General features: G+C 55.1%; 1 protein-coding gene across 6 annotated transcripts in view; it reads right to left on the minus strand.

Moving 5' to 3' along the window:
• Window positions 1-9,656: 9,656 nt before the first annotated feature.
• Window positions 9,657-24,627, minus strand: part of Txnrd2 (thioredoxin reductase 2) — an 89,387-nt gene continuing 74,416 nt past the window's right edge. For all 6 annotated transcript variants that reach the window (XM_028854185.2, XM_028854182.2, XM_028854183.2 and 3 more), the window contains exons 12-18: window positions 19,837-19,973; window positions 16,456-16,551; window positions 15,829-15,921; window positions 13,992-14,063; window positions 13,411-13,508; window positions 11,341-11,547; window positions 9,657-9,882 (exon numbers count right to left, since the gene is read on the minus strand). In XM_028854185.2, the coding sequence (XP_028710018.1) occupies window positions 11,424-11,547; window positions 13,411-13,508; window positions 13,992-14,063; window positions 15,829-15,921; window positions 16,456-16,551; window positions 19,837-19,973 (620 nt within the window). In that variant the 3' untranslated portion in view covers window positions 9,657-9,882; window positions 11,341-11,423. The remainder of the gene's footprint in view (window positions 9,883-11,340; window positions 11,548-13,410; window positions 13,509-13,991; window positions 14,064-15,828; window positions 15,922-16,455; window positions 16,552-19,836; window positions 19,974-24,627) is intronic.

Raw genomic sequence — 24,627 nt, forward strand, 5'->3', positions numbered from 1 at the left:
ACAGTGTCTCATATAGCCCAGGCTGGCCTTCAACTTCTGAGTGGCAAAGGATGAGCTCTTGATCCTCCTGTCTCTAGCTCTGGGAGGCTGAGGTTAACAGCAGTGTGCCATCATGCCCGGTATTACAGGGTTTCGTGGATGGGAGGCGAGGCAAGCATTCTGCCAACTGAGCTGCACACAGCCCTGCTTCCTGTACTATTGGTGTCCGTTTTTATTCTCACTCCTGTGAGTAGTCTGAATTTCTGCCGTCTTCTGGAAGTGCTTGGGTAACGGAGCGTGGACCTCTCTTCTCAATTAGTGTTTATTATGATATATACCCTCCTGTGTGTCCCTTCGCCTATCTTGTCCTGAGATGGGTTCTGGCTGCGCCGCTGTCTTAGGAAGTGTTGTATTGCTGTGAAGAGACGCCATGACCTCAGCAACCCTTAGAAGAGAAAGCAGTTGATTGGGGCTGGCTTACAGTTTTAGAAGTTTAGTCTATTTTCATCATGGTGGAAGCATGTCGGCATGCAGGCAGATATACTGCTGGGGAAGTAGCTGAGAGATCTGCAGGCAGCAGGAAGAGAGAGGCACTGGGCCTGGCTTGAGCTTCTGAAACCTCAAAGCCCAACCCCAGTGACACACCTCCTCCGACAAGGCCACACCTCCTCCAACAAGGCCACACCTCCTCCAACAAGGCCACACCTACTCCAACAAGGCCACACCCACTCCAACAAGGCCACACCTACTCCAACAAGGCCACACCTCCTCCAACAAGGCCACACCTACTCCAACAAGGCCACACCTACTCCAACAAGGCCACACCCACTCCAACAAGGCCACACCTACTCCAACAAGGCCACACCTCCTCCAACAAGGCCACACCTACTCCAACAAGGCCTCACCTACTCCGACAAGGCCACACCTCCTCCAACAAGGCCACATCACCTGATCTTTCTCAAGTATGGATGCCACTCCCCTGATGACTAAGCATCCAAATATACGAATATATTCTTATTCAGACCACCATAGCTGCCCAAACTGATCCCGAACTGTGGCTTCAAGGGGTCCTTCCACCTCAGCCTCCCAAGTAGCTGGGACTGTGGGTGCGTGCTGCCAAACCTGCACTTGAACAGATGTTTAAAGCTGTAAGCCTCAGAGCTCTAACAGTTGTTAGGCTACACCCCAGAAACACCAGCATGCTGTTCCAAGTCTCACGTCATTTCCCTTTGATTTAGCCTGAAGAATTTTTGCTTTTTTTTTTTTTTTTTTTTAATTTTCGAGACAAGATCTCATGTAACCCAGGCTGTCCTCAAATTTGTTGTATAGCCAAGGAGGGTCTGGAACTCTTGATCCTCATGCCTTCAACTCAAGAGACTGGGATTACAGGCATGCATCTCCATGTCCAGTTACAGCTGTTTTAAAATTTCATTCCAGGGGTTGGAGAGATGGCTCAATGATTAAGGACCTGAATTAGATTCCCAGCAACCATATCGGTTTTTTCATTTTTTCCCCCTAAACATAAGAAAAAGAAGGCCTTGGGCTGGAGAGATGGCTCAGTGGTTAAGAGCACTGACTGCTCATCCAGAGGATCTGGGTTCAATTCCCAGCACCTACATGGCAGTGCACAGCTGTCTGTAACTCGAGTTCCAGGCGACCTGACACCCATGTCAAAATATCAGTGTACATAAAATAAAAAGAAATAAAATTTAAAAAAAAGAAGGCCTCTTTGGATAAGAGAGAAAAACACCCTTTCAGATAACAGTATGAACATTCTGTAGGAGCCCTGACCAGGTGCCTCCCTTTGCCAGGTACCTGGAAAAACACCCAGGAGGGAGACCCTGTACCTAGTACTACCCAGTCAGAGGAGGGAAAAGCCAGCCAAGGCACACTTCTGGTCTATGGCAACCGCATAGAACAGGCAGAGGCCAGCCCTGGTGGCTCAGCACTCCAGGCAAACAGACCTCTGTAAATCTGAGACTTGAACATAGAAAGTTCCAGACTGGCTAGGCTAATTGAGACTTTTTCAGAAGCAAAAAAGAATATCTAGACAGGCCAGCTGTGTGCCGAGGAGAATGTTCATGGCAGAGGAACAGTTCAATCCCTGCGGCATCAGGCATCTGGTCCTCCTCGCAGCCTTCAGCCAAGTGGGTAGGGTGGAGTGAGAGCCTGTCTGAGCTGGTGGCGGCAAGACTCACTCACACTGTGTCTGGGTCTCCGGGTATGCCTGGCGCTGGGGAGCTGACAGGGACAGCAGCTTCTGAGAGAATGAAGGCATGGGATAGGAGACTGGGCCTTGCAAAGAATGGGCTGACGGGGAATAACAAACTCCATTTACACGCGGCTTCCCTCGCAGAGACTTACTTTGAAAATTAAATACTCCCCAAGCTATGGAAACCCAGCCACTGGCTGAGTGCTAGAACTTTATTATTATAATGGGTCGGCCCAATTCCAGCCACCACAGGCAGAACAATGAGCCATTGAAGCCTCCCAGCCACCCTCTCCCTCAGGCTGGGACCTGGTACCAGGCCTCCGAGGGGAGGGCAGTAGGGCAGACATGCCTAAGTCCTGGCTTTGCCATCTCGGCTCGCAGAGACTCCTGGGGGGTCTGGGAACTGCTTTCCTCACTCATCAAGCAGGGCCCCCGTTAAAAACTACGAGCAGGAAAACCATATGCAGAAACAGGTTTTACGCTGACACTCTATTGCACAGCTTGATGCTTCTGGGTTTGAGCTAATTGTACCTGCTCCCCGGGGAGTCACGTCAGGATGCCGGAGACACAGGTGCTCTCATCATGCCTGGCCAGTGCGCCTTTATAACAAAAGTAAAGGAGACAATGGGGTGCCCCTGCCCCACGTGGGATGCCTCTGCCCCATACAGGGATGCCCCTGCCCCACGCGGGGTGCCCCTGCCCCACGCGGAGTGCCTCTGCCCCACGCGGGGTGCCCCTGCCCCACGCAGTGATGCCCCTGCCCCACGTGGGATGCCCCTGCCCCACGCGGGGTGCTCCTGCCCCACACGGGGTGCCCCTGCCCCACGCGGAGTGCCTCTGCCCCACGCGGGGTGCCCCTGTCCCACGCAGGGGTGCCCCTGCCCCACGCGGGATGCCCCTGCCCCACGCGGGATGCCCCTGCCCCACGCGGGGTGCCCCTGCCCCACGCGGGATGCCCCTGCCCCACGCGGGGTGCCCCTGCCCCACGCGGGGTGCCCCTGCCCCACGCGGGATGCCCCTGCCCCACGCGGGGTGCCCCTGCCCCACGTGGGGTGCCCCTGCCCCATGCAGGGATGCCCCTGTCCCATGCCAGGGTGCGCATCAGGCCCTCACTCAGTGCAAAGCCCTGGGGTCAGTGGGCACAGCTCTCAGTGGCCACAGCTGGGTCAGGGAGCTGTGCCCGTCTGGCTATCAACCTCCAGTTGCTGCGTAACAAGGTCACACTATATCTTGTTTATGGTCCCACTTTATTCCCAAGCATTTGGTGTTATTTGATCATCAGTTTTAAGCCCCAAATATCCAATTTTATTGGGAGAGAGCACATTTAATTTTATGGAACCCCAAGGCTCACTCGCTGTCCCATGAAATCCTAGAGGGGATTGGGCTGGGTCTCCTCACCCATCCCTGCTGCCTTTGAGATGAGGCCTCGCCCTGCCCAGTCAGGCAGCTGAGTCCGGTGTATTCGGTGACTCCTTGGGTCTATCTGGATTGGATTTCCAGCCTCTGAGTGCCCAGCACTCTGCTCAATCCCTGGTGAAGGCCTGTGATGGGAGGCCTCTTACTGCCTACTGGGAAGGCCTCATGTGCTCCTCAGAAGGCACTAGGACGGCTCCTGGGACCCCAGCTTGGGTTTCAGGATTAGGGTAACCTGAGTATCATAAACCGCAGCAGGGCTGAGATTAGGCAGGCTCAGGTCTACGTTGCTTTGCTAGGCCCCTGGGAGATGTGAAGGTCTCCTCGATACCCTTGTAGCCACAGGTGCTTGGCTGTGGACCAGAACACGCAGGGCTCCCCAAACCCTCTGGTGGCAGGACCAGAAACATGAGAGCTCTTGGAGAGCTTACGGGGTTCGGGGACAGCAAGGGGGTGTGGCAGAAGCCAGGTCCCAGCCGCAGGGATGCTCAGGGTGGTTGGTTCTGCAGGAGAGTGAGAGTCAGCAGCTGCCAATGGGTGAGCAGCCATGGCCCTGGCTGGCTCACCATCAAAGCCACAAGGTCACCATCAAATGGGCCTTCTCTTCCTCCTCCTCCTCCTCCTCCCAGGACAGCGCCCCATCCAGAGTGGACAGCATCAGTCTTGGACCTTGGGTGGACCGGGGCCATACCAGGCGGGCAATGGCAGTCATGTGACCATGACACTGCATGGAGAGGTCCAGGGACCACCTTCGGCTCCTGGATACACAGGTAAGTGTGACTGCAGTTTCCTTACTAAGGATCTATGTGTGGCACCAATGGAACCCCATGCCTGTCACTGTCTTCAGCCATTGTCTGTTTTGGGGGTGCCTGCCACCCAGCTCCCCAAAAAATCACATATGGAGGCTTATTCTTAATTATAAATGTCCGGCCCTAGCTTGGCCTGTTGCTAGCCAGCCTTCCTTAAATTAGCCCCGTCTATCTTTTGCCTCTGGGCTTTTCTTACTCTTACTTCTGTAAATCTTACTCTGTGGCTTGCTGTGTAGCTGGGTGGCTGGGTGACTGACCCCTGGAGTCCTCCTTCTTCTTTGGCTACTTCTTTTTCTCCTCCCAGATTTTTCCTTCTATTTATCCTCTCTGCCTGTCAGCCCCACCTATTTCTCTTTCCTGCCTCACTATTGGCTGTTCAGCTCTTTATTAGACCATTAGTCAGGTATTTTAGACAGGCAAAGGAACACAGCTTCACAGAGTTAAACAAATGCAACATTAACAAAAGTAACACACCTGAAAAATATTTTACAACAATTAACAATTGGCAAAACTTCACCCTGTTGCGATGAGTCCTGGAAACAGGAGCCATGACCCCAGTCATGCATGCTGGGCTTTGAAGGCAGGCTGCACATAAGGCCCAATGTATAGCCCGATGGGAGCCTGATGCCTCGTGGCTCAGACCCTCTATCCGTCAGCCTGTGTCTTAGTGCTGACTCCCAGTCCTCGGGAGACCTCTTGGCACCCTGTGTTGAAGAACCTTCTGCCCAGTTATTTCACATCCTGAATATCTTGGTTCATGGTTGGGCCAGCCCACACCGGGCCTCTCTGGGAAGCTCCTTTTATTCTCTGCCCTGTCTGGGAGGGTTGCTGAGCAACCAATGGCGTGGCTATGTCAGGATAGAGGTGTTTGCACAATCCTGGGGACTCTCCCATCTCACCTGGAAGGAGCCAGACCAACAAGACCCTCACCTGGCTGTGAGGGACGAGCCGGGCTTGGGCCTGGCCGCGCCTCCTGTGCAAGGCACAGCGTGTGACTCTGTTTCCTTGTTTGTGCCTTTGCCTAGTTCAGGAAGCACATGAGGAGCAGCCCACAGCAGTGCAGCCTGAGCCTGGATCAGGAAACAGCCCCGTGGATTCTGGTGGCTCTGGGCTTCCACCGGAAAAGGCACTTTGTGGGGACAGGGAGAGGAGACGGGATGAGGCAGGCTTAAATGGTAGCGGCTTGCGTTTAGCTCAGGTTCCTCAGACATCTTTGGTGCTGAGGACCCATTAGGGCAGGTTTGGGGGATCTGGTGGTTGAAAAAGAATGGCCCCCATAGGCTCCTGTGTTTGAATGCTTAGTCATCAGGGAGTGGCATTACTTAGGAGGAATTAGGAGATGTGGCCTTATTGGAGGAAATGTGTCACTGGGGGTGGGCTTTGAGGTTTCAAGGGCCCAAGGCAGGCCCAGTCTTTGTCTCTCTTCCTGCTGCCTGTGGATCCGGATGTAGAACTTTCAGCTACTTCTCCAGCACCATGTCTGCCTGCATGCCGCCATGCTTCTCGCCATGCTCTTGGCCATAAACAACAACAACAAAAACCAACAACAACAAAAAAATGGACTAAACCTCTAAAACTGCAAGCAAGCCCCAATTAAATGCTTTCTTTTCTAGGAATTGCCATGGTCATGGTGTCTCTTCATAACACTAGAACACTGACCAAGACAGGGGCGGCTGCTTGAGCTCCACAGATGTCCAGGAAACAGTCTGGAAGCCCTTGTTCTAGTCCCTGCCCCGGTTAGTGTTCAGCTGCGGCTCCTGCACTCAGTACTAAGTCCACAGCCTGCAAGTTTGGGGCCAGAAGAGTACACCTTCTGGGCTGGGGTTGGCCCCCAGGAGCTAGGCCTGTCTCAGGTCATTTGGATGGAGAATCAATTCACAGATGCTTCCAAAGGGAGCTAGGTCTGTGTGGTCCACTCCCAAGTATCCAGTGCCTGCCTGCTGGCCTCAAGCTATGGGAATGCCTGCCCATGTCTAGGTGTGACCTGCACACACCATTCCCCCCATGCATCCCATGCAGAACTAAGAGTGGACTAACCAGGGAGGAGGGAGGAGAGGCCAGGCCAGGAGAGGCCAGTGCATCTGGTCAGGCATTGTATAGAGGGGGCCTTCCCCAGAGTCTGCCACCCAAGGTTACTAGGTGCAGGGAAGTAGCATCCAGAGGGGAGCAGGAACAGACAGTCCAGTGCAGCCACAACCACGTCTCATGTGGTAGAACCTCCTGATCAGGGGGACCAGACACCTTGAGCCTGAATAGTGACGTGGCCTGTTAGTCCTGGGTCTCTTCAAGGAGACAGCCTATCGGACAGACATGCTGGGCAGCTGCAGGCATTTTTAGGGCCTGGCTTGCCCATAGCTCCGGGCAGCATGCAGTATGTGAGTGCTAGGTAGGGGTTTAGGCTTGCCACATGGTGGCACTTCCCGGGTTCTGTGTGGGCACCACTGCATATGCCAGGTAGCAAAGAACAAAAATGTGGGTCTCAGGTATAAGCTCCTGCCTGAGGCCTCAGGCAGACACTGCTGTTTCTCACAGGCAAGTCCACTTGCTGGCAAGTTGCCCAGCCAGGACATGGATACAGTCTCCACTGCCAGCAAAGCACAGTAGGGACCCATGCCCCTGCCGCCAGCTGAGCCGAGGTCCCCAGAGGGCTTGGTCATATGCAGCCTCAGCCGCTCTACCACTCTAAGAACTGATGGCTCTTTTTATATCCTCTCAGAGCTTTGCTGGACTCTGCCCTCACTACTGTCTGGCCCTCAGTCTGGCCCTCAAAAGCACCTGCCACCCTTCTCTGTGTGCCTGCTGCACAGGGGTCTCAGGACAGCAGGAAGTGGGGATGATGTGGGAGAGGGCGAGGCGCTAGGAGATGGGAACTCCACTCTTCTTCCCAGGACAGGCAGGCAGGGAGGGAGCTCCTACCAACTCCTTTCCTTCCCATGTCCTTGCGCAATCCAAAGCCGCAAGCAGAGGTGTGTAAAGCATTGCCGGGGGTAATTGCAGGTTACATGGAACAATCTGAGGAATTAAAAACATATTTTCATTGCATCATAAAAACATGCAAAGGCAGAGAAGAGGCGGCCCAGGGGAGCACCTGGCCCTGGGTTGGGGAGCACCTGGCCCTGGGGCATTCTAGCCCTTGTTGCATTTTCTGGTCCAGAGAGGGAACTGGCCCTGCAGTGATCCTGCGGCTAGGTGGGGCAGACACTCAAGACAGATGCCACTGCTGATGCAGCTCATCTGTGGGTTCTGCTCCTTGGCATTGACCCTGCCTTTAGCACAGGGCACAACAGCCCTCCGTGAGTAGTGCAAAGTAGTCCCTGGTCTGTGCACATCGCCCTAGGGGGGACCTCCTGGTCCTGTTCTGGCTCCACAGTGCTGAGTGAGGCTCTGGGTCTCACCAGAGCAGTGGGCTGCCTTTGTGGTCTCCTGAACCTGCCCCTGGGCCCCATAGCTAGGCCACTGTGTGGGGTTGCACTGGGCAGCCCCAAAGGTAGCTTGAGTGGTAGCTCATCCCTGTGGTAGTGCTTTCTCTGCAACACTCACTGCTTGTGAGTTGATCAGACTCCCGCTCATCATTTTCCAGGAGTGCAGAGGGAGCTAGGACCTGAAGCCACATAGAACATGGATTTGTGGTGCCGGGCGGCGGTGGCGCATGCCTTTAATCCCAGCACTCGGGAGGCAGAGGCAGGCGGACCTCTGTGAGTTCGAGGCCAGCCTGGGCTACCAAGTGAGTCCCAGGAAAGGCACAAAGCTACACAGAGAAACCCTGTCTCGAAAAACCAAAAAAAAAAAGAACATGGATTTGTGGATGTCTGCACCCTCCTAGAGGCTGGCACAGGCGGAGACAAAGATTCCAGGGGCAAGTACCCTGATGTAAATTCTGCTCTGGGAAGAAGGTATAAAAAAAAGTAGGCCCTACCTTTGGGGCTGCAAAGTGCAGCTGCACACAGTGGCCTAGCTATGGGGCCCAGGGACAGGTTCAGGAGACCACAAAGGCAGCCCACTGCTCTGGTGAGACATGGGCCCAGAGCCTCACTCAGCACTGTGGAGCCAGAACAGGCTTAGGAGGGCCCCAATGAGGCAGTGTGCACAGACTAGTAACTGTGCTAAAGGGGCCTTGGGGACATGAATATACGGATGGCAAGGCTGGCTGGGCAGGCAGGAAGCTACAGGCCAGTGGGTGCGCAGGGCCGCCAGCCACAGGTTGCCTCCATTCAGTCAGCACCCAGCACCAAGGCCACTTTCAGATGCTTGCTTGCCCCCTTGGCAGGGACTGCCCCCAGAGTATGGTCCCATGAGATGCACCTGGCCAGGTCCCAGAGGCTTCCCACCCCCGCTGCCCTGAAGCAGCAGGTATTAGCTGACCTCTCTTCCTCGGAGGCAGACAAAACCTCAAGCTGGAGGAGTGCCCCGCCCCCAACCACGCCCCAGGATCCTGGCAGGCTGGGGCGTGCCACCAGTGGGGCATTCAATAGGACATGGCTGATCTGGCCCTGCACTTGGCGTCTTAATTGGGCGTCTGAGAGCACCCTGCACCTTCCACTCCGAGCCAGGCTCGGCAGGCCATTAAGGTGCAAACATTCCTTTGTTGCCTGACAAGCAGGGTCCCATCCACGGCTCCCGGGGCCAGGCTAAGTGATGTTTTCTTAAGGAAGACACGAGATTAGCCTCTGCTAAAGCCTCAGCATAATGCAGCGCCCTGCCCCTCCCTGTAAGGGCTGTTTCTCCCGGCAGTGATTGACAGGCGCTCCTTGGCCCATCAAGCTTCAATGTGGAGGATTAGTCAAAAGCAGTTCACAAGCTGACCTGGAGGGCCACAGTGGAAAGTCGGGAGGTGAGTGGTTTTCAGTTCAGAGACAGAGAACATCAAGCGACCCTGGCAAACCTCGCCTCCTGTTCCTGACCCTGGATGGCCACCGGAGCTAGGCCGCCCTTGCCTCAAGATGCACACAGAGACCTTAGGGGCGATCTTGGCAAAAGGTCCAGGAGGGATCTCCAGAAAGTTGTCTTCAGGCCCGAGCCGGTAGCTGAAGGGAGAAGGTGGGTGATGAGGATGGTGGGGAGGTACTGTGTCCTGCCAGCAACCAGAAGGGTCAGGTTAGGGCTGTTCCTCCCAATGGCTGCTGGCAGCTCTAGGACTAAGACACTGTGGCTCTGTGTGTTACGGTTCTGGTGCAGCAGATCCTGATTGGAAGCTACTATTATGTGACGCTGGGCAATCCTGGGGACACCACAAGCAGGCATGCTTTAGGAAAACATCCTCTTTATTGGCGCTCCAGAAATGCCAGGGGTCTCAAACCCGGGCAGCCCACATGGGGGTTTCTGCGCAGGCCGTCATCATCTGACGCTGGAGTATGAGGAGGCTGGCCAGAGGATGTAGGTGTGGGGTCATCCCTGCAGGACACACAGCCATTTATGCAGACACATCCATATCTTCTGGGGTCTCTGAGGTGGTAGCAAAACCTTCCAGTCCTGCCAATAACAGGTGGGGTCAGCACAGGCCAGCCTCATATTGGCCTAGCCACGTCACCCCAAACCACAAGAGATTATTGAGAGATGGGTTGGAAATAAGTCCTTCAAGACCCCCCCCCCCGCCCGCCCAGACTGGTATATCAGAGAGAACACTGCGGTTGCTGCAAAAATCTTTTGATCAAAACGTATACTGGGCTCTTAACAAAACCCCCAGAAGGTATAATATTCAGGTAAGAGCTTCCTTAGAGGGCCCTCTCTGTCAGATGCAGGCCTGCACTGAGAAGCTGTGGTAGAGCTGGTGCCAGAATGCCCAGACAAGGCCCTGGCCAGACTCACCACCCACTGGATGTCTGAGAGCTCCTGCTGGGACTCTCCGAGCAGACAGAGGGCATCTTGAGAGAGAGAACTCCTCCTTGAGCCTCCCCCTCAGCCTCAGTGAGGAGAACAGTTACCAAGGGCCCAGACCAAGAAGGGGTGACAGCCGAGACAGACACCCCAGGATGGCTGGAGCATGCAGGCTTCAGGACTGGGGCTTCTGGAGGGTGCCGTCAGACGGAGGGGACATGGCAGGCGCAGGCCTTTGCCAAGTTCTTCCTCCTCAGAAGAGGACTGCCGTGACTGGTAAGGCACCGCGACTTCTAGCTGCCCGCTCGGCCAGCCTGACCGCAGAGCTGTAGCAGAGCCACCTGAGCGGCGGTCAGGCAGCCGTGTACAAGGCAGCATCTCCACCTTCTGGGCAAGAAGGAAATGAGCGGCACTCGTGCTCAGTGCAGGGACACATGGCACGCGGAGCAGCACTTGACACTGCCCAGGAGATGCTGTGAGAACCCAGCCTGCGGGAACCACGGCCTGCGGGGGCCATGGCCTGCGGGGACCACGGCCTGCGGGGACCACGGCCTGCGGGGGCCATCGGGGGACCACGGCCTGCGGGGACCACGGCCTGCGGGGGCCACGGCCTGCGGGGCCACGGCCTGCGGGGGCCACGGCCTGCGGGGGTCACGGCCTGCGGAGGACCATCGGGGGACCACGGCCTGCGGGGACCACGGCCTGCGGGACCACGGCCTGCGGGGGACCACGGCCTGCGGGAACCACGGCCTGCGGGGGACCACGGCCTGCGGGGACCACGGCCTGCGGGGGCCACGGCCTGCGGGGGACCACGGCCTGCGGGGGCCACGGCCTGCGGGGGCCTTCGGGGACCACGGCCTGCGGGGACCACGGCCTGCGGGGGACCACGGCCTGCGGGGACCACGGCCTGCGGGGGACCACGGCCTGCGGGGGACCTCGGCCTGCGGGGACCACGGCCTGCGGGGACCACGGCCTGCGGGGGACCTCGGCCTGCGGGGGACCTCGGCCTGCGGGGACCACGGCCTGCGGGGACCCCTGCATCTACCTGGCATCATGCCTGTCGTGGTGGCTCCCATGACTCCAGCCACAAATGCTCTTCTCAAGCCTACTCACCTGGATCCAGGTGTCTGAGGAGCCTTGTGCTGGGCACATGGCTTAGCGTGTGCCCTCAGCTTGGCAGGGATGGAGACTTAGCCTCAGCACCCAGTCACAGTGGGGTCCAGGCCCGAGCGCTTGGAGATGTGCAGCTTCACCACCTCCTCAGAGCAGGTGGGGTGGATCCCTACTGTCTTCATCACCTGTGCGTATGACGCCCCACATCTGCACACATCGGGAGTAGATGGTAAGCGGTCAGTATGGGGAGGTCTGTCCACACCACTCTGACCTCGGGAAGGCCTTAGAGGGCAGTGATTTCCTTATGGAGTCAGCACTAAGACTGTATGCCCTCTGCCCCCAGCAAACACCCACCATCCACACTGCCAAGTTGCTACCCACCTCAGGCCCTCCTACCCGACCCTGCCCTGGCTTGCTCTGTCCTGTCCCTTTCCTGATTGCCCCTCTCTTCAGGCCTGCTCTGTCACCGTCAAGGTGTGGCAGAAATCACCCACCCCAGCCACTTTGACTGCAGCCTGCACCCACCCACCCGGCTCTCCTGCCCAGAAATCTACACATGGACACATGGCATCCAAACACAAGGCAGGGAACTGGCTGTGGACGGCATTTTGCCTATCAGAGTAAGTTCCTGAAAGGAGGTGATCGGCCTAGCCACTAGTCCTCTGGAACAGCCTCCGCTGTCAGCCTCGCTTGGCCTCTGAGACCTGGCCTCCACCCGGATGCCCTGCCTCGCTGCCAAAGGTCAGGCTCCAGGGCTGAGGTGACTAGGAAAGAGCCGTTCAGTGCAGCCATGTGGCTGAGTCCTGGGCTACGACTCCGTGAGTTTTTGTTTTGTTTTGTGTGTATCCATGTGTGCATGCATGTGGCATGTACATGTATTCATGGTACAGGGGACAGAACCCTGGAGGACACAGAGTGAGAGGGCATAGGGAAAGGTGGACAGGAGGAGGGTGTGTGGACACTGGGTCCCCAGCGGGCTGGATCTAGGGACAAGGGAGAGCAGGTAGGGGATCCCAACAAAGAAATAGGACCAACATGCTGAAGGGATGTGCGCCTGAGACAGGGGCTGGGCCAGATCCCTAGATGGGGCCACACCTATCCTATGGCCTACCTGGCTTGCAAATGTGTTAGGGTAATGGCTGGTGATAAGGTTCTCCCAAGCATGAGCTGCAGGTCCCAGGTGAGCCCGTGGCTTTGGAATATATATCTGTGGCTTTGGAAGATCTGCAGCAGGGCTTTCCCTGGGAGTTTACTCCAAAGTGGCCACCAGGTAGGATCCATGAGCAGCCTCTCCTGAGCATCCTGAGAGACCATGTAGGCCGTGTCCACCATGGATACATGGTGTGGATGGTGGTAAGCAGGGCATCCACATCAGCTTCGCCTGGGAGGGCCCTGGGATTATTGGGATAGGGCTGCCCCACAGTGCATTCCCATTCACTGTTCTGAATTGCAGATTCACTGCCCAGGCAATTCAGTCTTGGGAAGACTTTCTGAAAGTCTTTTAAATGGTGGCAACCTCTCTTTATAATACTGATTTCCTTAATATGCAAAGAGCTCTTGTAGCTCGACAATTGGAGCACAAACAACTAGAAAGAAAAACCACAGGATACAAAAAAACAGTTTGGCCTGGTGGTGGTGGCGGTGGTGGTGGTGGTGGTGACAGTGCAAGCACTTGGGAGGCGGATCTGAGTCTGGGGCCAGTCATAGGGCAGCCAGGGCTGCAGAGGAGCCTGTGGGCAGGGGAAAGGCAGACACCAGCACCACCAGACAGTTCACAGGAGACAGAACAGAAGTGCCCAGTGGAGGCTGGGGTGAGGGCTCAAGCGCACTCTCGCTGGCCCACCCCGGCGGCGGTGCAGCGTCCCTGCCTAGGACCTTTGGCTAGAGTCTCTCTCCTGCTGTGTCCACCGTGCCGAGGCAGGCTGAAGGATGCCTGCTGCAGACGTACAAACCCCTCCCCGAGAAATGCCGACCCCGGGGCTCCACTACAGGGAAAACAACTGGCGTCAACTGTGTCAGCACAGAGGGAAGGGCTACAGCACAAAGTGGCCAGGACTCTACACGACTTACTTGATCCCCAGAGCAAATCCTTGAGTGACTTCTCCAGCGTTGGGGCCAAGGAAGTGCAGGCCCAGCACCAGCTGTGGGGCCTCCCTCAAGCACACCATCTGAAAGCCACGGTGATTTTGACTGTCACTTAGTCCCAGGGCCCCACCCAGCCACGGGGAGTCGCTATGCCCTCCCTCCACAGCCCCCCTCAGACTTCCATTTGTGGTAGCTGGTATTGACTGTCAATCTGACAAACTCCACGAGGAAGTTTCCACATTGGGTTAATTGTGGTGGCCTAGACCCATCACAGCTGTGGGCAGCACCATCCCATGGGCCAGGGTCCAGAGTGCATAAACAGAGAGATTGCGAGCTGAGCGCCAGCGGCCATCTCTCTGCTTCTTGACTGCAGACACATGTGACTGGCTGCTTCGAGCCCTTGCCACCAAGCCTTTCCTTCCACTGTGAGACAAAACAAACCCTTCCTTAAGTTGCTTTTGCGGGGACTTTGTCCCATGGGGACCCTGTGGACACCAGAGCACTCGCCGTGGTCACTAGCTTTTTCCGTCCCAGTGCCCTGGCCCCTGGCCCCTTAGCACACTCACCTTTATGTAGCAGTGTGATGCATCCCGACCCGTCACTGTGAACTCCAGTGGCTTATAATATGCATGGTAAACCTGGGCGACAAGACACCAGCACCTGAATCAGTGGCCGTGCCCAAGACAGTCCTACAGTCTTGGATCAAACAAACAAACAAAAAAGTAGTGGAAGACAGGATTCTCAGGGGCCCAGAGACACTTATGTGGCCCAAGGGTATGACATGAGATGTGTCGACACCTCAGCTGGTTTAAAGAGTGTGTCCTCGGTTCAGGCAGCCTGCGTCCACAGCCATGCCGTCTGCAGACAGAGCCTCTCTCTCCTCCCCACATCTGAGACTCCGCACTGAAACACAGCCGGAGAGCAGGCACAGGCTGCTGAGGGGCTACCAGCCACGATACAACACAGAGACCACGGCGTGAGCCACGGCACTGGGGCATCCCCAAGAAGTAGATCCAGGTCTCCCCAAGACCAAAAAGACTGGACAGGAAGACCTCGGGCAAATCACTGGTGTAGGAGTGCCCATCCTACCGTGTGAGCAGAATGGCTCTCAGACGGCTGCCTGGCCTCCCTGAGACACCCTGGTGCCGACCTGGCCTAAACTTCCGCTAAGAGGAGGGGGTGGTGCAGGGTTGAGGAGGAGCAGGGCAGGCCCCAGCCTCACTGGAGTGTGGAACAAGGGCTTTCAGCACCCATGAAGGGCTTGACAGTGTGTTCAGGGCTACAGGCATATAAAAAATGATCAGGGCCCCACATGTGCTACACAGCCATTATTAATTAATAGGGCTTCAGAGAATATTGTTCTAAGCAAGACAGAACTGAAAAAAAACAAACAAGAATGTTTGGCTATTCAACATCACGAAACATAAAGCATTATACAATGCTACGAGCACATGTCCCAGTGCACTTATGATGAATCTAACAAAAACAGCAAATCAAGTGCTGGAGGCCAGGCCTGTCAGCCTGTCCCCATGATGGAGGGCCTGGGTACATGGGGCGGGCAGACACCACAGCCTGGTGACCCGGGCCGCTCAGCCTGCAAGCTGCTGCTGCTGCTACAGGAAGACCTCCACCAAAGCCCTCCAGCTTCCACTACCCGGCAGCTTTCAAAGCTTCCCGCTACCTCGGCCTACTCTGAAAGCACCCCAGGGCCCACAGCCTGCCTGCCACTGCAGACTCCCAAAAGCGCCCTGGCCCAATGAAAACCCCTGCTTAGGATGAAGGCTCCAGTCAGCCTGTGGGCACTAGAAGAACTTGAGGAGAGGACAGAATTGGGGCTGGGAGTAAATGTCTTGCCCATTGGGAACCTCAGAAGAGTCCCAGAAAGGTGGAGGTGCAGGTGGGTAGATGGAGTAGACAGCAGGTCAGAGGACACCTTGAGGAGCCACTGCAGTTAAGTGAGACTCCTCCCACTGAGAGGTAAGGTGAACTCTGCAGAGCAGCCCCAGGACCTGAGACCTTGGGTTACAAGCTCTCTGCATGCTGAGGCTGTGGTGGGAACGCTAGGAAGCTCAACAATGCTTCTAGCACACACAGTAAGCTCAGGGGCAGGGCTGCAGGCTGCCAGACCACAGGGCCTCAGAGGAAGGCATCTTCCTGCCCTAAGGACTCCATCCAGGACCGCAGGTGGACACTGAGTGAGAGCAGAGAGGCGCAGCTTGGCCACACACTGAAGCTACCAAAGGCTTCTGACTCCCCTTGTTTCTGGAGCCGCCCGATACTCCTGTCCTGTGGAGGCCCCACACTATGCCTTGCTTAGAGCAGCCCCCAGGAAGTAGCCCCTGTTTACCAGACCTCCAATCCTGGAGAGGCTCTGTGGAGAGTGGCCATCAGGTAGTCCCCTACCTCTACATGCTCCTGGCCATGGAGAGCCACAGCTTCCTCCTCAGACAACCCCACACAGCCATACTCCAGTGGTGTGAAGACAGTCGTGGGAACCTGGAAAGTAGGTCTGGAATCAGATCTATCTCTTGGGCCCCCCAAATTGAAACTGCATCCCCTGAGTGACACTTGAGTAGTAATCTGAGGCCAGGGACCCAGCCCCACACGAGCACAGTAGGTGGCCACTCTGTTCCTGGGCTGGACCAGGAGTCAAACCACATAGATCCCTTTCTCTAGAGGAGGGCCAGGCTGCCAGGCAGGGCCCACTGTCCTCACCGGCACAGGCTTTTCTCTGAACCTGTCACTTCCACGTGCTGGTCCCATGACAGAGCTCAAGAGATCCTGGCCAGTTCTCAATGACTAGGGATCTGTTCATATGGCCCCACGGACTGTGTCTTCCTGCTCACATGTGCAAATGCACTCACATCCACACACTCACATGGACACACCTGTGTATATGCATGCATGTATACATTTGTGCATACATACAACATGCACATGCAGGCACACACAGGTGCACATGAACCTCTCAGCCAGGAGAAGCAGTCAAGCCTCCCCCGGGTTGGACTTGGGCCCTTTAAAGGAACTCACGTTGCTGTAATCCATTAAGGTTGAAGATTTCCCGAAGAGCCTCTGAGCCAGCAGCTTTCCTGCCTTGATGGCAGTGGGTGTCAGCTCAGGCCGCCCCTGAGGGAAGAGCACAGCAGCATTGTGTTCCAAGCAGTCTGTACAGATGCTACTCCACCACCCATTGCCTTCCGAGCGGGTGGCTCCCTGCTGAGGACCCCCAGCCCCGTGCCGCGAGCTCTGAGGAGGTGGCCATGAGCGGTGAGGGGGTGAACACTGCTACCTACAGGCTGTGAAGATCTGGACGTCCCCAGCATGCGAGGCTGAACGTCCCACACTGGCAACCCTAGGACTGCTCTGGGTCTGCTTGCCCACTGTCTCCCTCTGTCCCACTGCAGGGCATGGCCGCACTATCCTCCCTCTCTCTAGAGGGGGGACGGGCTGCCAGGCAGAGCCCACTACCCTCACTGGCACAGGCTTTTCTCGGAAGCCGTCACACGGATGATCTCAGAGTATTAGTTTCATGACAGAGCTCCTGCCATAGTTCCCAGTGACTCAGGGTCTATTTCATATGGCCCCAAGCATGTCACGTGCTCCTGACACACAGCTTGACATGCATGTCATAGTCCAGGACAAATCCCAAATCAGTGTCATTCCACAGAAGACCCCTCTGTCTCTGGGTGCACCTAGCCTCGGGTGTTCCTGCTTGCAGCAGCCCAGGCTCCCACTGCCAATCACCTCTGTAGCAGGAAATGCAGATGCTGTTTGGCATTCCAGAAATGAGTGAAGATCTACAGAGATAAACTCCGCTTCCAGCCTGTGCATTCCATCAGGCCTGAGTAACCCAGGAAGCATCCCCACACAGCACAACACACCACATTAAACATCCCTGAAGCCGCTGGCCTGACCTGACTGCAAGACTATTACCTGCATCGCCTTCAATTTCTAAAATAAAGGAGGCCTCTGTGCGCCCCGTGCAGTGGGAGCACAGCCCGGGCCTGGGTGCGGAGACTCAGCTGCTGAGTCAGCGAACACAGGCGCCGTCTGGGGGGGCGGGGCGCGGGGGGGGGGCAGTGCTCACAAGACAAAGTTGAGGCCTACAGTCAGAGACCTCGAGCTCCAAACCAACCACAGGCAGAGACAAGCCACCACACACACTCTGTGGCCTGCAAGTGGCGTGAGGGCTGAGGAGATGCTCGGTGGTGAAGAGCAGTGGCTGCTCTTCCAGAGGACCTGGGTTCAGCACCCACATGACAGCTCACATGTCTCTAACTCCAGTTCCAGGGATATGATGCCTGGATACGGAGCCTCTTCTGGCTTCCATGTGTACCAGGCACACATGTGGTGTACAGATATACATGCAGGCATAAAAAACAAATGTGTGCGTGTGCGTGTGCGTGTGCGTGTGCGTGTGCGTGTGTGTGTGTGTGTGTGTGTGTGCGCGCGCGCGCTGAAATGACCAAGAAGGGGAAATGTTGGAGAGCAAGTCCCACGGAGCTTTTCATGTCGTCCTCTGCAAGGCCTCGCACCTGGCAGAGGTGGGAGTCTGGCACCTCTGGGAAAGTCACGGTCCTGAATTTCAGGCACAGGGCCTGACGGTACCTTGTACAGGCCATTTGGCTCATCTGAGCATTTTCACAGTGGTAGGGGACCCGTCTGGCACACCAAAGACTCAGGAGCCATGCTGACCCAGCAGGCTGGGATCTACCAGAAGCAAACACTGGCTCCAGTGCCCCAGGCTCCTCTCTCCATCTCCCAAAGTGAGTTCCAAAGGGAGCCAGGTAGGGTGGCCATCTTCACACTCCTGAAGGTGGAGGTGCCAGGTGCCCTCGCCTAGGCCGCACTGCTCCCAACCAGAGCCTTCAGTGACCCATCCCGCTGTCTCTACAGCCATGACACTGAGCATCCCGACCCTGAAGGGGTCACCAGCTTCCATCTCCTTCCTACCGGTGTTCCTCCGTGGGGCATGTTCCTGCAGTGTCCTGAGTGCTCTTGGGAATGTGAGGGGTAACACACTGGGGGGGGGGGGTTGAAAAGTGCCCCCCTTCAAAAGAAACCCATACCTGCTTAGAACTTGAGTTTATTTGGGAATGGGTTTGTGTAACAAATGACCCAAGTCTAACAAAGGACAATCTGTAAGACAAAGGAGGGATAAGTACCTGGAGGAGATGCTCAGTGATGATGGACAGAGCTGGGATCAAGGACCACCCAGGTCCAGCACAGAGGAGGCAGGAAGTAACCTCCTAGAAGGTACTGAGGAATTCCAGCCTCCAAGAGTGGGTGCTCTATGCTCCTGAATTTGTGGTGGCATAAACCACTTGCTACAGCAGCCCCAGGACAGAAACATACTCCTGGAAGATATGGCAGGTCTCAGCACAGAGACAAGAGGGTCTGGGGACTCTGCGAGCATCTACCAGCACGACTGAGTGGGGCCTCCTGGACACCTTCCTTGAGATGCGTCAGAATGGTTCAGTACATGCTACTCCTGAGGCTCTCAGGATGCAGAGACCCAGGACTGATGAAGGGGGTCTTTTCTAGGGGCCTGTGAAGGAGAATGGTAGCTTTCCCAAGCCAGGGCCTTACCAGGGAGGTGCTGTGGGCCATGGTCTCCATGAAGACAAGGAAGCAGGGAAGTGTCCACAGCCAGCAAGGACGGGGTTCGGAGCCTTGATACCTTCCCCACACTGAGCCCCCACCCCAGAAAGATCAGTGACAGCCTAGTCAGTGAGGGGCTGACACAGCTTCAGGCTCAGACGGGCAAGGACAGGGCCTGATGACCTGAACCGGGCTGGTCCTTCTGTGACTGTAAGACCTCGCCAAGGTCATGCCCAGCAACAGCTAACTCTGTGTAGAGCTAGGATCTTATTCTCTTTTTTATGATTTTAAAATTATTTTGTGTGTGGGTATTTTGCAGGCATGTATGTCTGTGTGCTTCATATGTGTGCTTGGTATCCAGGAGGCCAGAAGAGAGTGTCAGATGCCATGGAGCTGAAGGTACAGATGGTTACAAACTGCCATGTGGGTGCTGGGGATGGATCCAGGTCCCCTGGAAGAGCATCCAGAACTCGTAACCATTCACCCATCTCTCTAGATCATAGTCTTAAACTGTCCCACCCTGATGCTCCCAGAGAGGGAAAGCATTAGAAGGGGCAGAGGCTAGTGCTCAATCCTTCCCAGGATGCACCTGACCAGTCCCTAGAGTTGGATCCTGTGATTGGTGCTCTGGGATTAGCGAGAGAGAGAGAGAGAGAGAGAGAGAGAGAGAGAGAGAGAGAGAGAGAGAGGTCTCTTTCCTGTGGACAGCAGAGCCTACACCATGTTCACCTCAAGACCCAGCTGAAATAGGGGAGCACATAAGTAGGAGTTTCTGGTGGCTGTGGCTGGTCAGACAGATGCATAGCATACCTCAGCAACATCTCCAATGGCAAAGATGTGGGGGACAGAGGTGGCCTCCTGGGCATCCACAACAATCTTCTGATTCTCAGGGTTGACATTCACACCAGCCTTCTCCAGATTCAGATTTCTAGTTTCTGGAACTCGCCCTTAAGGAAAAATAGAGAAAGTTGAAAGATTTAGGTTAGCAATTTTGATGTGGGTTCCTTTTATTTAAAATATTTCAAACAGGCCAGGCAGTGGTGGCGCACACCTTTAATCCCAGCACTCTGGAGGCAGAAGTAGGCAGATCTCTGTGAGTTCAAGGCCAGCCTGGCCTACAGAGTGAGTTCCAAGACAGGCTCCAAAGCTATACAGAAAAACCCTGTCTCAAAAAAAAAAAAAAATAAAATAAAATAAAATAAAATCCGCCATATGTAGTGACACACACATGAAATCCCAGCTCTTGAAAGGCTGAGGCAGGAGGATAACAAGTCCAAGGCCAGCCTGGGCTACATAAACACTCTAAAACAAAACAAAACAACAAAAACCCGAGGGCTGGCTAGGCAATGGTGGCGCACGCCTTTGATACCAGAACTGGAGAGGCAGAGGAAGGTAGATCTCTGTGAGTTTGAGGCCAGCCTGGTCTACAAAGTGAGTTCCAGGACTACAGAGAAACCCTGTTCCCAAAACAAGATTGAGGATATAGCTCAGCAGTAGACCAAATAGAGGTTCTGGTTTGAGTTCCTGTATAATACATAGATCAGTCAACCAATAAATTATCTAACGAACATTTCTCAGAGCTGGGTTCTATGGCTGGCCTACTTTGAGAGGCTAAGGCAAGATGTCTTGAGCACAGGAGTATAAAGCTGTCTAGACAAGGCTGTCCCTAAAAGACAAGACGAATAACAATAACAACAAAACAAATGAATAAACAAAAACAATCTCAGAGTGGCCACTTAGAAAAGCCTGGCTGCGCAGGGGTGGGAACTGAGGGGACTGTAACAGCCTCTGGCTCAAGACGGAATGTTCACCAGTGTCCTTTGCTAACTACGACAACTACTAACCTTGTGCCATTCAGTACACTTGTTGTCTGTGGGTACCATCCACTAAAGATGGTATCCCTCTCGGGTGCTGCTTTCTGAAACATGGGTAAGGATCAGATGCCTTCTGACACAACTGTAGTTTGACAGTTTGTGGGTGTCAGACTCGAGAATCTTCCACACACACCCCTCCCCTGAACCAGCATGGCTCTGGTTTCAGGATCAGGAGAAACTAGCCCTCCTTGGAGGGGAAAGGTACAATAGACATCCTCAGTGCCAGGCCCTGACCACCTTCACTTGCTTGCTCCCTCCAGGTCTTCTTAAGTGTAGACAGGCCTCCCTGGCTCCTCCCTTCTTCTCTGGGGAGTCATCAGTACTGCTTCTTCCCAAGACAGCTGCCGGGTCACCAGTCCCTCTGTGCAGAAAGACCTGTCTTTTTCCTGTGACGTTCAGTGTTCCCAGCTACACAGGGGACCAGCGTGGGACCCAGACAAGACAAGCAGAGGTTTCACAGGGAGACCACGTTGTTGCCCTGGCCATAGGCCCTTGAATTGTGTTTGGATTTCAGCACAAGCAGCCCTGATGTTCATGACAAGAGAAACTCCTGACGCTAACTGAGGGGGCCTTAGAGATGGAACAGGCACAAGTCTCTAGTACAGAGAATGCGTCCCCCTTGTAAAGACAGGGTGCATGCACGCGCGTGCGCACACAGACAGACAGACAGACAGACAGACACACACACACACACACACACACACACACACACACACACCTTCCACCACAGTACTCAGCAGGCGAGACAGGAGGATCACTGAAAGCTCCAGGCTGGTCGAGGATGCAGACTGGGTTCCAGGCCAGCCAGGGCTACATTGCAGACCCTGTCTCAGGCAAAACAAACACAGGAACAAGGAGAAGAAGAGTGGATCCGAAGTGAAAATGCTTGTCTAAACACAGCCTTTGACACTTTTTGTGATGCTTATACATAATATATATATATTCAAAACAGACATTAACACAGGAAAAAAGTTCTAGAAACCACAAATTTAAACAAATGAACCAAGAGGCTGTAAGAGAGCAGATGACAGGATCGCTACAGTCCTCTCAGCCTCCTTAGGGGACAGTTCCAGGGCCCCCTTCCCAAACCAGGAATACAGAACACAGTGGAGTCCACACCCAGCCTGCCCCTCCCTCTGTGCCCCGGGCCCTCTCTAGATGACTCTGGGACCTAATGCAATGCCAGGTGAGGAGCTGCTGTGCTGTCACTAGGGGACCAAGAGAACGTGGCGTCTATGCGCTCTGAACAGTGCAACAACAAGGTTTTTTGGGTTGGGTATTTGCTCAGTTGGCAGAGTGCCTGTCTAGCATGTATGAAGTCCTGGGTTAAATTCCAGCACCATAAACCAAGTGTTTATTTACACATGCCTATAATCCCAGCACCGGGGTTATATGAGGGTGTAGAAGCAGGAGACCAGAAGGCCAAGGTCATCCTTGGCTATGCAGTATGTTTGCAGCCATCCTGGGTGACATGAGCCCGTCAAAAACAGCAACAGACAAACATCGGCAGAACCCTGCCTCACGTGCACAAGGTTTCATTGCCAGCATTAACAAAAACATATCTACCCTCAGTGAATCCAGAGCTGTGGAAATCCAGATGCACAGGCCAGTGGTTCTGAAGAGACAGAGAAGCTTGTGTTTACATTGTGTGGATTCTATCTTAACGTGAAGATACAAAGATATCTATGTGCCATTCAAGGAGAAGTATTAACATCCTGGCATGTCAAATTTATACTGGAAAGTCATGGTTTCTTTTCTAAAATATGTAGTTCTTGACCGCAAAAAAAGGACTTAAGCCAGAGCCCTGGAGCGGGCCTGGTTTTAGCCTGGGCTCTCTAACACTGCCCGCCCAGGGAACCGGGCCCCACAGAGCTGCAAGGACGCAGCTGAGCGTGAGCAAAGACAGGGTCCCACAGGTTGTGTGGTGCAGAAAGGCGGCATGTCTGCAAGGGAGGATGCCACTGGCCTGGGTGACCACAGGGAGGTGGCTCTGTCCTATCTGCGTAAATTGTGGGGTGTCTCGGTTCATGTGGGCCCCATATGAGCTAACTGGCTGGCACTTCCTCACACGGTTCTTTACTGGGTGGGCACGCTTCCACTTCCCCAAATGCCTGGGACTCCTGTGAAGTACTTGCCCCTCTCTGCCCACCCTGGATGCCTCCTCCAGACAGGCTCCGAGTGTCACCTCTCACCAATAGACTATCTGCATGGACAGACAAGGCCCTCCCTCTGTCTCCAGAATTTACCAGGACAGCCTGCGGTGGGTGCTGCATAAGGAGCATGCTGACTGGAGCCAACAGTGAGAATAAGCAGATTATGTCCTGTCCAGACCCCCAAAACAGGCCTGAGACCCACCTCACCAGGCAGCTAGCAATGGCGCTGAACAAGCCGGCTGGTAGCCAGGTCTCAGACCACGGTCCTCAGCTTGCTCTCTTTGGCACCCCCTGTAGCTGTCCAGCAGACTGCTCAGAGCTGAGAGCAGACGGGCTTTCAGACTGTTTGACGGCATCGTGCTCATCCTCAGCCCCAGCTTTCGGGTGGAGGCCCAAGCCGGGATGGGACAGGCTTGTCTCTCTTGGTGTCAGTGTGTCTGTCCCCTCACGTTCCATACAGTTCTGGGCCTTCGGGGAGGGTAGCATGTGAGCGCTGCTGCCGTAGCTCAGCTGTCAGGGGAGGTCTCCTTTGCCTTGAATCCCAGTGACGGTGGCCCCTGAATGCCGCTCAGGAGCTCCAGACAATTCCCCAGTGACAGAGGTGATTTGGCATCAAAGGCATAGTTCCCACAGTTCTTGGTATCTGGGACAAGCTAGACTTCAGTGTGCAATCTCCAGGAAGTGGGTGGCGCCCACCTAAACATCTGGCAGACGAAGCCTTAAGTCTCCAGCTGTTACGCTGGGTGGGGAAGTCAAAACACGGAGACTCAGCTAAGCCTGGCTGCTGTAGTTGGCTTGGGCCTGGCTCCAGCCTCTTGGCACTACTCAGCCACAGGAACCAGGAGTGGGCAGGCAGGCACCACGGGGATCAGCCTCGACTCAGGCAGTGGGAGGCCACATCAGAGGAAGGAGCTAGGCCCTATGGGTAGGGCTGGAGCCCATGAGATGAGGCAAAGGCTCTGTAGGTTAGGGGCCCGGGCTCAATCCTTGGGTGTCTTCTCTGGCTGCTGATCCCAGCTTGCTGCACTCACTGCCTCCTGGCAATTGTGCTGGGACTGGAGTGGCCAAGGGACACACTGGTAGGCTGCTCTACGACGGACACACTACGTCATGATCTCTCCTACATGTATACCCACCTGGTCCTGTGAGGCCAAGAGCATCTCTTCGTGCTCCTTGTGGTAACTATGGCAACTACTGATCTTGCAGATACAAGGAAGTCTGTACCAAGGTCCTTATGATATAAAGATACAGTAAAAAGATGCTTAAGACAGAGCTACATTCTGATAAATGTGTCAGTGAGTAGTTTGACACTGTGTGAAGACAGAGTGTTCTTACACAAATCTAGATGCATGTTTAGCCTTTTGTTCCTAGGCTACAACTGCATACAGCACTCACCACACCGAGTACCACAGGCAACTGTGGCACAGCAGGCTGTGCCTCCAAACAGGTTTATTTCCATACACATTGCCACAGCACTCCAGCAGCCTTGGAGCCACTGTGCCAGAGGAGGTTTTTTAGCACTGGGATAATCTTCCAGGAAGGCTGGTTCAGATACACAGTGCATACATCTGAAA

This window comes from Peromyscus leucopus, chromosome 12 (assembly GCF_004664715.2).
Source record: "Peromyscus leucopus breed LL Stock chromosome 12, UCI_PerLeu_2.1, whole genome shotgun sequence".
In the NCBI taxonomy this organism is placed as follows: Eukaryota; Metazoa; Chordata; class Mammalia; order Rodentia; family Cricetidae; genus Peromyscus; species Peromyscus leucopus.